This window comes from Panthera pardus, unplaced genomic scaffold, assembly GCF_024362965.1.
Source record: "Panthera pardus isolate Hobbes unplaced genomic scaffold, ASM2436296v1 HiC_scaffold_21, whole genome shotgun sequence".
Taxonomy (NCBI): Eukaryota; Metazoa; Chordata; class Mammalia; order Carnivora; family Felidae; genus Panthera; species Panthera pardus.
This window is the reverse complement of record NW_026526777.1, coordinates 56,242,230-56,254,997: the sequence shown is the minus strand read 5'-3', so window position 1 is coordinate 56,254,997 and position 12,768 is coordinate 56,242,230. Positions and strand designations below refer to the sequence as shown.

The window sequence follows — 12,768 nt, the reverse complement described above, 5'->3', positions numbered from 1 at the left end:
TTTAGTATGTATTTAAAGCAATACAATTTGTAGAATCAGGAAATTTGTTTTGGGTAAACACTTGTCAATGTAGAAAATAAATTTGATATATTTATTTCAATAAACGAAAACACCCACAGTATACTAGAAAGACATGAAATTATGAGATTACTTTAAATATATGCTGTAAATATAATTTTTTAAAAAACCCTTCTCTGAAATTAAATTATTTTTAAGTTAGAAATGAAATAAAACACATTTTTTTTTTTTTTTTTTTGTAATTAACGACCATTTTAACTATTCAGATACTCTCAAAATAAACTTTTGGGCTACCATATAACAGAGCTAATAATGTAACAATACTAATACTGAATAAAATTGATACCAGAGAATAGACCAGCAAAGTTATCAGTAATCAGGTTTTTACATATGTTTCCTACACAATTCATTCATACAAGTATTTATTCGATAAATAGTTATTTGCTAATGCTGGCACATTTTTGGAATAGATGCAAGTAATTTTCTGGGAAACTGGCTAGAAACTTTTCACACTATCTCAATAAACATCTTTCTAAAGTATATATGTATAAATAGCATACATGGATACATAAGTTATATATATGCGTGTACATATAATGTATAACAATAACATTACTGGCACTTACTCTGGGTTAGGCTTTATTCTAAAAACCATCCCCAAACAGTGTTACTATGACTATCCAGTTGACAGCTGAGGAAACTAAAGCACAGAGAAGTAATATAATCAAGAACACAGAGGTAGTAGCAGTACTTGGATTCAAATCCATTTCCAGAGTCCATACTCTTACATTCTAAACCATTTTACTATTCTACTTTGTGAGTATATACATGTACATGCATGGCTTAGGACAGACTGAATGAAAGAACAACAGAGAGGACAGAAAATGGGAAAGAGAGTAAGAGTTCAGAGGCAAATAATGGGCAGATACACAGGAAGACTGGGCAAACCAGTAATCTACAATCCAAACCAATGACAGAGAAACAGAGATAGACTTCTACTTTTATTTCCTAATTTTTATACTTACCTGGAAAAGCAGAAAAAGATGTAAATTATGTTTGTAGCTAACTCAACACTTTGTTTCCAGTCTTCTCTCAGGACTCTTGCTAATGCACCCAGGGCAGTTTCTAAAGAAAAAAGGAACATATAAAAATGATCATTCGCCTTGCCTGTGGTATAAAGGGTGATTGGTTTTAAATGTCTACTTATTAATAAATAACAAAGCTCAGATAGAACTGGGTCAAAAAAGGAGGGTGGTTCTTTCCAACACAGAAAGCTGTTTTTAAAACTGAAATATAACTTTTACTTAAAGACCTATAACATATAACTTTAAGCCTATAGCTATAAACAGAAAAGTAAAATCTGATTTAAAGTAACATATTAAGTATATTATGGGTGACAAAATAATAAAAAGACCATTTATTTCTTGATTTGCATTTCCACTTGTAATATGGCTACTGCAGTGCCATTTTGTTTGTTTTTTAACATCTGATTTAATGTGTTTGTGAAGAAGGAAAAAAACTAGAATACGTCTAAAAAATAATGAGTTTACCAGGTTAACACTAGCTTCATTAAGCAAATTAATAACCAAATAAAGTTTATACACACAAAAATAAATCTATTTTAATACGTTAAATTAATGCCAACAAACATAAATAAAACAAAAAATCTTCCACAAACGTAGCTTTAGGGTAGAATAAACATCTTCACTAGATTTTTATCTTGAGAAAGGTAAAAATTAATGAATTGATTGAGAACTACCATATGCTAAGTAAACATAAAGTAATGAGACCAGTTTCAAATTAGAACTGTTATGTGGCTTACCAATTCTTAAAATATTAAAACATTAAACAAAGTATCTGCCTGTTATATAAATATCATAATTCAACTTTCTATAATAGGTACTCAGGATCTACAGTACTTCATGGACTGCATTATTATTTATTATAGTAATGAAAGTGTTCAATTTATTTGTGCTTTTTGACCACTCATATTATGAAACAAGTATTATTAATCTACTTAGTGAAGAATTTTTCAAACTAAAAAACATCCACCCTATATTTTCTTTTTTTTTTAATTTTTTAAATGTTTATTTACTTCTGAGAGAGACAGAGACAGAGCATGAGCATGAGCAGGGAAGGGGCAGAGACAGACAGAGACACAGAATTCAAAGCAGGTTCCAGGCTCTGAGCTGTGCGCACAAAGCCTGATGCGGGGCTTGAACTCATGAGCCATGAGATCATGACCTGAGCTGAAGTCGGATGCTTAACCGACTGAGCTACCCAGGCACTCCAATCCTATATTTTCATAATGTTATTCATATTCACAATGCAGAGCACTGGTATACCATATGCTTTGAACAAAACTATTTGTTCAAAGTAAATGGGTAGGCAATATACATTAACATGTAAAGGTTCCACAAAGCCCTACTTAATAAAGCATCTGGTAACTTTGTTTAATTCAGTATTACTAAAGGCATTTTATCACTATAATCCAGAGGAAACAGTATTTCTTAGAATGTACATCTGACCCTTGAACATACTTATTTGATTTGGATTTTTTTCAATAAATATGTATTTCATATTATGATTGAAAAATAAGGTAGAAGTCGCCCAGTGACTCAGAAGGGAAGGCAAAGGAAAGATGCAGAGAAGCCTGGAATAGCAGGGCTCTTGCCTGCTCCTGACATTTCTCACCCCATTTACTATCTGTGAGGAAGCTAGGTTCACTGAGGTCTTGAACTGGGAGGTGCAAAGGAACCAGCTCTGGGGAAAGAGTCTTGCTGAAGTGGTGGAGCATGGCCAGTCACTGGCCAGAATTGGCCAAGGATCACAAAATAACCTGCCTTCCACCCTCACCCCCTCCCAGGGTAACAGGTCCAGAACATTAGGGACAAGAACACCAAGCAGGAGCCTGAGACTTAGAGTGGACAGCAATGATGGTGCTGTCCGTGGTGCTGAAAGCTCTCCAAAGGGGGGAACCAATACCTCCAGGGAACGGCAGCTCACCACCTCCCAGCATCTCCTGTAAGCAGAAGCTGCGTTAGAACCTCATAAAGGGGTTCTGATGGAGCTCGCAACCTAGAGAGACAGGTAAAGGTGCTCCGCCTTCTCTCAGATTCCATGTGTAAAAAGATTTCCCACTTTCCTGAGTACAGGAGCAAGAAACAAGTGTCACTCTAGGATTCAGCTTTGTTAACCTGGGGTTGGACAAGTAACAGGGTGTTGCCCTGTTCTATTACTGTACACAGATAAGTTTCTGAAGAGTCAAAAAATACATGTGTATTTTTGACTGGGGTGGGGGGGCTGGCATGCCTAAACCACCACCCCCTCCACTGTTCAGGGGTTAATTGTACTTTGGAAAATGATGTACTATAACGTCATGAATTTAGGCATAGGGCTAGTGATTTATTTTTCAAATTTTATTTCAATTTTCTCCTTTAGTATAGAATAGAAAAATGTCTCAATAAAAATACAGCTTATAGGAATTGTACGTAGGTTATAAAGAAATAGCCAAAAGAAAATTATGAAGTCTAATGAAGGTCAAAATATAACCCAAAATTAATCTGTAAGTTAAATGCAGTCATAATTAAAATTTAATTATAATTTTTTAGAGCATATGGTAAAGTGATCTCAAAATAATATATAAGAAAACATGTAAGACCAACAACACCTATTTTTAAAAAATCAATAAATCAGAACATTTCTCTTACCAATTCTAAAACTCTAATCAAAATATAAAACAAAACATAACAAACAGTGTGGTACTGGCATGGAAATTATCAAATAGATCAATGGAAAAAAAAGAAAGCATTAAAACATATCAATGAATATATCAGAACAAGACATGGCACAAAATAAGCTTTCAAGTATATAATGAATAAAAGAATTGAAGGCAAATAACAGAAAAGGCCATTTAAAATCTTTGGGGAAAGAAGGGGTACTCATTAACTAGATTGGAATGACTGGCTATTAATATGCAAAAAATTTATATCTCTACCTCCTACTTACAACAAAAATGAGGGGCGCCTGGGATGGCTCAGTCAGTTAAGCATTTGACTCTTGACTCCAGCTCAGGGCATGATCTCATGGTTCCTAATTTTAAGTCCTGCATCAGGCTCTGTCTAGCCTGACAGCATGGAGTCTGCTTGGGATTTTCTTTCTCTCTCTCTCTCTCTCTCTCTGCCCTTCTCCTCTCACACTTTCAATCTCTCTCTCAAAATAAATAAATAAACTTAAGAAAAGTAAATTCCAGGGGCAAGGATTTCTGAAACAACCAAAGTAAGAACCTCCAAAAATCCACTCCTCCATAAGTGAATGAGAACACTGGTAAAAATGGTCAGAATCAACCTTTTTAGAACCCTGGAACTACATTTTGCAACAATAAGAAATATGGCTGAACCTTAGTAGAACCAGTAAACTCTGTGGTATTTCTACTTGCCATAAGTACATCCCCTCTGTGCAACTTTGCAGAAGCCTTGAAAATGAACAGCATCACAAATATAGTATCTGTGAAAAACAAAAGCAGAGCAGCAACTGGAGGGGGCAGAACAATTTGGCACTCCTGAAAACCCCCACTCCAGTGAACTGTCACTATCTGACATATCTGGATATTTGCTGCATTTCCAGGGTTTGCATTTATCTGACTTGACTCAGAAATTGCTTTGTACAGCCTTATACCCAGGGCATTTGTTGAAAACCACTGGTGGCAACATTGCAACTGCACGCAGCAGCCTTGCCAGCTGGGGTTAACAAGAGGTTGACAAAAAAACTTGAAAAAGGAAAAACCGGGAAATGAGAGATTCACAAGGTCTTTGAAAAGCTCCAATATATTCCTGAGAATCTAGAAGGCCATGCACATGTGCAGGAATGTGTTGATACCAGGAAAAGACGTAAGGAGGACCTCATCTCTCATCTCTGGCCAACCCTGAGGCATTGTACAAGCAGGAATTAAAGGCTAAGGCCTTAGGGATGCCTGGGCAACTCAGTTGGTAGAGTATGTGACTCTTGATCTCAGGGTCATGAGTTTGAGCCCCACTTTGGGTGTACAGATTACTTAAATAAATTTAAAAAATAAAAAATAAATAAAGGCTAACTTAGCCTTGTACACTACCTGCTTAAATACTGAAGACATGCTCCAATACACACATACACAGTCACTTAGCAAAAGCTGGGACACTTAGGGCCAGGCATTTTAAAAAATCTCTATCCTGGGCATCTGGGTGGCTCAGCTGGTTGAGTGTCTGACTCTGGCTCACATGATCCCACGGTCCATGGGTTTGAGCCCCAGGTCGGGCTCTGTGCTGATAGCTCAGGGCCTGGAACCTGCTTCAGATTTTGTGTCTCCCTCTCTCTCCACCCCTCCCCCACTTGTGTTTTTTCTCTCTCTCTCTCTCTCAAAAATAAACATTAAAAAAAATTAAAGTAAAATAAAAAATCTCTATCTAATCATTAGTTACCACTAAACTACCTGAGCCACTAGAAGCTTCAGTGGCTGCACAAAGATCACAGACTTTTCAGAATTCATCTAAGAAACTCATTATACAAACAGCAAAAATAACAAGCTCTGGAGAGAGTACAATATTATCGTAACAATAAAAACTACAAGACATGCAAGAAAACAGGACGTGATGTCTCATATTCAGGAAACACAGCATTCAATAGAAATTGTCCATGAGGAAGCACAAATGTTGAACTTATATGACTAAATAAGCTATTGTAAATATATCCAGTGAATTAAAGGAAACCATATCTAAAGATTTAAAGACAAGTATGGGAAGGTACGAGAATGCTGCCTCACCAAATGATATCAATAAGGAGATACAAATGACAAAGTATGAACCAAATAGAAATTCTGGAGTTAACAAAGTACAATAGATATCTGAAATGAAAAAATTCACTAGAAGGACTTCACAGCAGATGTGAACTAGAAAAAGAAAGTATCAGCAAATTAAAAGGCAGGTCAATTATGATTACTCAGTCTGAGGAACTGAAAGAAAAAATAATGAAAAGCAAGTAGAGCCTCAAAGACCTATGGGACACCACCAAACATATTAACATGGAATTCCCAAAAGGAGAGAAAAAAGGAGATACTTGAATGTTTAACAAAATAATGCCCCAAACTTCCAAAGTTTGATGAAAAACATTAATCTGCAGATCCAAGGAGTTTCACAAACTCCAAGAAGACACGCTAAGAGATGTAAACACCTAAATACATCATAGTCAAACTGGCAAAAGCCAAATGCAAAGAAAATGTTACAAGTAGCAAGAAGGCAGCTCAAGAGTTACACAGGATCCTTAATGAGATTAACATCCAATTTCGTATCAGAAACCATGGAGACATGAAGACAGTGGATAACATTGTAAAAGTGCTAAAATAAAAAGACTGCCAAACAAGAATTCAACATCTAGCAAAACTATGCACACAAACACCAAGGAGAAATTAAGTCATTCTTATTCCTAGGCAAACAAAAATTTAGAGAATTTGCTGATAGTAAGCATTCCCTATAAGAAATACTAAAGGGAATCCTTCAAGCTTAAATGAAAAACTAGTAGAGAGGAATGTAAATCCACACAAAGAAATAAAGAGCACTGGCAAAGGTAATTATATAAATAAAATGACAGCTTAACATTATTTGATTGCAGTCTTTTCTTCTATTTAATTAAAAAATTCACACATCAATAATTACTGTGCTGACAGGCAGGTAATGTGTAATGATGTAATTTGCATTACTATAATAGTACAAAGAAGTGGAGAGGGAATAGAGAGGTAAGTCAGAACACGGTTTTTGCATGCTGCTAAAATTAAATATTGGAACCCTACTATTAATTTGAACTAAATTATTTTAATAGAAGATAGTAACTGTAATCCTAGGGCAAACACTCAGAAAATAATTCAGGAAAACACAGTAAAAGAACAAGAAAAGGATTAAAATGGTATACTAAAAAATATCCATTTTACATAAAAGAAGGCAGTAATAGAGGGTTAACGGAATAAAAATGATAAAAGATGCAGAAAACAAAGTGTTAGAGGACAATCCCACTTTATGAGTAATTACATTAATGGTAAATAGACTAAACTCTCCTATCAAAACGCAGAGATTGGCAGAATGGATTAAAAAAAGGGCATGATCCAACTATATACTTTGTACAATACAAACATTTTAGAGTCAAAGACACAAATAGAGTGAAAGTAAACAGATGGAAATGGATATGATACCAAAAAAAAGAGACAACAGACTGACAGAAACCATTTCCAAGTACATAAAAGAGAAAGAACATAAATGATATATATAAATTTACGTACTAAATTATATATAAAAAGGATATGTACATTTATATATAAATATATGTACAGTCACATACACATACACACAAATACTTAAGACAGGAATACAAAATTCACAGGGTGGAAATTCCAAAAGTCTAGTGATAGATAGCAAATTCATTAGAAATCAGGCAAATGCAACTTAAAAGAAAGAGAGCTTGTTTATTACCATAATACAATGGCAAAAATTTTAAAGTTTGATGGCTTTCATATTCTGTTGATCTGGGGATACAGCAGCACAACCATTTTGGAAGGCAGTTTGGCAATACCCTTTAAAACATTATCATCTGTATTTATGTATGACCTTTGTTTCTGTCCACATACCCTAAAGAACCCCATACTGTGTATATAGAAGATATGTACAAAGATGTTCACTGAAGCAATATTCCCTACTGAAAAATCTGGAAACAATCTAATGACTAATCAACAGAGGAATGGCTAAAACTTATAGAAAGCTTCATAAAAACAACAATCATAGTTAAAAAATTAATTAGATTATAATGTATCTATATGCATGTAATCTCAAAATATTACTGTATGGAGAAAAAATTACCAAGAAGTAAGTACAATATTATTAATATAAAAATTCTTACAAAATAATACTCTATATTTTAATATAGGAAAAAATCCTATACATATATATATGTAAAAAGTATGAAAAAGATCTAGAAGAATGAATGCACTCCAAACTCAGATAATAATGATCAAATTACTAATATTCTAATTCTTTATAAAGAATATACTAATATATGAGTTGTATAATTTTGAAAATACTTAAAATGTACACATTTTCTACTTGGAATATTGGTAATGTTCTAGGACTTTCTGGACAGTTCTTTTGTATATATTTTCCAAGTTATCAAGTACTGGTGTGTACTGTGCAGCCTCCATAAAAGGAGTATGACGACAAACAAAAAGGTACTCTTCCTCATGTGATAGAAATCAGATAATAATGACATCTTCTATATTTTAATTTTGGCAAAAGTAAAGTCAGAAAACCACACATTTAAAATAATTCTAGGGGCGCCTGGCTGGCTCAGTTGGTTAAGCATCTGACTCCTGGTTTCTGCTCAGGTAATGATCCCATGGTTCGTGAGATTGAGCCCTGCATTGAGCTCTGTACTGTCAGTGCAGAGCCTACTTGGGATTCTCTCTCCTTCTCTCTCTGCCCCTACCCTCCTCGCACTCACTCTCTCAAAATTAATAAATAAACTTTATCTCTGTCTGTCCCTCCCTTGCTTGCATTTGCACTCGCTCTCTCAAAACAAATAAACTTTAAAATAATAAAATAAAATAAAATAAAATAAAATAAAATAAAATAAAATAAAATAAAATAAAATAATTCTATAGGGATATTACTGAGAAAAAAGGTTTTAAGAGCATTATCTCTTTTTTTTTCTAATTACCTAGCACATCTAATGAAAGGAGAGGATCAAAATTTAATCTAAATGAAGGTACAGAGATTAATATATTTTTTGCTGTGCTACTGAAAGAAAACTAATATTGGAACCCTAATTTAGTAAAAGTATATACGTATGTGTGCAAATGACAAAGTTGACATTGTATCCTAACTGAAAGAATAAAAATCTTCCAGAATAGAAGACACAGTACCATTAGTGCTTTATATTTGTTGTTTAAATTAAATGAATTTTTCAGATAATATTTAATGTTATGCTCTCAAAAATTAAATAATTTTCAGAAGAAAGATGGTAATAAAGGTCTAGGAAATAAATGCATTCCTAAGTTCGGTAAAATTTTAGCTTTGTCCTCTATTATAATAAGTTTCAGAAACATATTCTACAACAATTTTTCTATTTTTAATATTTATAGATATAAATCACCATTCAATAGTAGTTCTTCCAAGTTATCAGGATTTCGAGCAAGTTGCAAGATCAAAGCAGAACCCCGAACTTTATCAGGAATATCTTCATATAGTAACTCAATGTATTCATCCATGTCATTGATGTTAGCCACTTCATCAATCTGAAAGAAAGGAAGAGGAAGTCCTCTTAAAAAACAATGATGTCCCTCAAAGCTACTGCCAAGTAATGATATTGTGTGGTCAACATATTGCCCTTTTAATGACAGACAAGTTTTCAAAGGACTCATAGTAGCCAGGAGGAAATTAGACCTTTGGGTGTTAGGACTCCAATACAAAAGTAGTTACAAACCACATGAAAATAGGATGTACATAAACGCTAAACTTGGGTCTATTAATATAAAGCATCCTAAATGTAATGCAAAATAATTTGTGTCTACTATAATAGGTTAAACAGTATTTCAAAACACACTGGATATGTTTAAATATAAGAATATTTAAAACATTTCAAAACTTATCAAAATAAATTATATCTGAAAAATATGCCACTAACTTTTGACTATATAAAACACTCATTATCTACCTTTTCTAGGTGCTTCTAAGTTCAATAAACTTTCCACCTCTACTTAATGTTAGTACATGAATCATTGATGGGAAAAGGCAACAACCTTACAATCAATCAGTTTTCTATTAGATCAGAATTAGGTCTTACCTCCATTCCTTCAAAAGGAGGTGGATCTTTAGGCTTGCTCGATTTTTCTTTTTTTTCTGTAAAAAGATTTTTTATTTTTAAATGAGAAGAACTAGGTGTTTAGAGTTTCTGGGTAATTTTTATATTCAGTAGCTGAGTTTATAGCTAACTTGGGGATCTTACAACTGACTAGTTTATGAAATAGTCTTTTTCCAATAAATAAAAAAATTTTTAAATGCATCTATAATCTGTTATAATGAGATATCAAGGAGAGTATATATGAATAAAATCTAGAAATAATCCCAAAGTTATGTTATGCAGCAATTTTAATTCCTCCTAGGTTAACTTTTTGGGAGGTAAATAGCCAGACTTGCCAACAAGAAGCAAAAGAGTCCCCTCCTGATTCACATTTAAGGTGGGAATAGGGAAATCAATAAAGCAAAGATACATTAATGAGTTGAATATTAGAAAAAACAAAATGAAAAAAATCACTTACAGTAATGAATTACATAAATAAGTATTACTGTTTTGTTTCAATCACTTCTGGGGGGCAATGTTTCTGGTTTTGAAATAGTGAATTCCAAGTAAAAAAAGTTAAAAAGAAAAATGGAAATTTTTTTAGTTAAGTATGGATTTAACATGGTAACAGCATTTCTTACATCTCCAAACATTAGTATCTATATAAACAGACTGATTCAAATGGATTTATCCATGTATGTTGACATGAAAATTTCTCATATTCATCTAATTTCTGGGGAAGAAGGTGAGATGACTGATCTACCTTGAAAACTCGCAAGGCTTTATTAAGATATTAATATAAATGCATTTGGAATTATATTAATTAGGCATTAGGAAAGATCAATTTTCACTATATTGTACTCAAAATAAGTACATACACACCTTACAAGAGTATGGGATTTACTTTGCTCACTTTGAACTTATTTAACTTATTGAAGAAGTTCTCTCTCATCATTTACAGGGATCTTAATAGGAATAGTCTATCATGAAACATTTAATAAAAGTGTTTCTTGATAAAATTTTCCTTATAGCACTAATTATTAATAATTAATAATTAATAATATACATTGAGTGCCAGTTATGTAGCTGGATACAAGTTCAAACTGCTTATTTTTGCTTTTAAATAAATACATTCACAATCACTTAATTCATTCAGAAATATATATTGATCATATAATATATGTTAGATAATATATTCAGGATTAACTAATAAAAGTGATATTAGAAAAAAGGCATTTTATTTGCTGTGGTTGGAGAGAAAAGACTGAGTAATTCAAAAAAAGTCAAAACAAATTTTCTCTCATTTTTTCTATTTAGTATAATCAAAACATAAGCATTTATAAAGTTTTTCAAAGGTACCATATTTTAGAACTCACCAATGATGAAAGATATGTAAACCTAATCAATACCATGAAGTGGAATAACTAACCATTCAATAATCTGAGATGACTTTCCAGCAAAATGTGTTTTTATTTCGTTTCATATTTGGTTTAGATTATTTGATGATATTTTCTAAAAATAATTCCTTAGCTCTAATATTTTAATGACTTGGTTCCTTATGAAGAAATTGAAGGTAGAAGAATGGCAACAATGCAGACAATAAGGAATAAAAAAGTAATATTTTCTTAAGAAAGATTCATATAACTTGTATCTTTAGGACAGTCTAAAGCATATGACATATTTTAACATTTAAATACTTAGTAATCTATTCAAATTATAAGTTGTCAATAAGAAATTTAGAAAATATAAATCTGGTTGGGTTAGAGAAAATAGGTTTTTTTTGCCCCAAATTCTCTCCTTTTATTATTCCAGAATATGACAGACATTTGAGTTCGTTCCTTATTTCAGCACAAATGTACACATACAAACATACACACATGCCACAGTATGAAATAGAAACAGATCATTTTTTGTGGAAGCATCTAATACAGAGCCTGGCACGGAGAAAACTAATAGGTTTATTCTTTCATTCATTTACTTATGCACAGCACTGGCAAAACAAAATAAAACAATAACAACAAAAAACACCACCAAATATCAAAAGCACGAACTATAGAAATAGTTCTGGTTATACATTAAAAAGTGAGGAATTCTACTTACCTTTTCCTGGCAATGAATCACGGCGATTCTGTAGATAGTACAATAGCTGTTCTACCTCATTTAGTTTTGAGGGATGGATAAGTTTACATTCTTCAACCACCTTCCGGGCCAGGGAAGTTATATCCGTGTTGGCATTGAGACTCTTAAGACGAATGCTGTGAGCACATCAGAAATTTTCCAACTCAGGTATTATAAAAGTAAGTGATAACTTAAACAATACTTCTTATAAATAGTTCACAAAGCACTGAAAGGTACCTGACATAGACTCTTTTAGTAAAATATAATAAAGTATTAGATACGATTAGGCTTAGAAAAATGCAAAGAAATGATTTCTTTGAACTGAACAAATGAGATAACAAAAAGAACATAAAATCTGTATCTGACTCTTCTAGGGAGGACAGCATATTCAGAAATCTTGTTTTAAAATAATCTTTCTAGGGGGCGCATGGGTGGCTCAGTTGGTTAAGCATCCGACTCTTGATTTTCTCTTAGGTCATGATCTCACGGTTGGTGTGCACTGGCAGTGCAGCACCTGGTTGGGATTCTCTCTCTCTCCCTCTCTCTGTGCCCTGCCTCACTCACTTTCTCTCTCTTTCTCAAAAGTAAACTTCAAACAAACAAATACGTGTTAAAGAACTAAGAACTAAATCTTTTGCCTGAAATGTGGATATCTGAGGTTCTAAAAGGAAAGACTGATCTGCTAGCTTTTCTTTGAAAGTCAAATTAATAAGATCTCAAGGGGTGCCTGGGTGGCTCAGTCAGTTAAGCGTCTGACTTCAGCTCAGGTCATGATCTCAA

At 33.1% G+C, this 12,768-nt stretch overlaps 1 protein-coding gene across 3 annotated transcripts in view; it reads right to left on the bottom strand.

The window, feature by feature from the left end:
• The window catches only part of KIFAP3 (kinesin associated protein 3), a 169,472-nt gene that overhangs the window by 133,196 nt on the left and 23,508 nt on the right, over positions 1-12,768 (bottom strand). For all 3 annotated transcript variants that reach the window (XM_019424467.2, XM_053909306.1, XM_019424478.2), the window contains 4 exons: positions 11,971-12,125; positions 9,874-9,929; positions 9,184-9,325; positions 1,044-1,143 (listed from right to left, as the gene is read on the bottom strand). In XM_019424467.2, the coding sequence (XP_019280012.2) occupies positions 1,044-1,143; positions 9,184-9,325; positions 9,874-9,929; positions 11,971-12,125 (453 nt within the window). The remainder of the gene's footprint in view (positions 1-1,043; positions 1,144-9,183; positions 9,326-9,873; positions 9,930-11,970; positions 12,126-12,768) is intronic.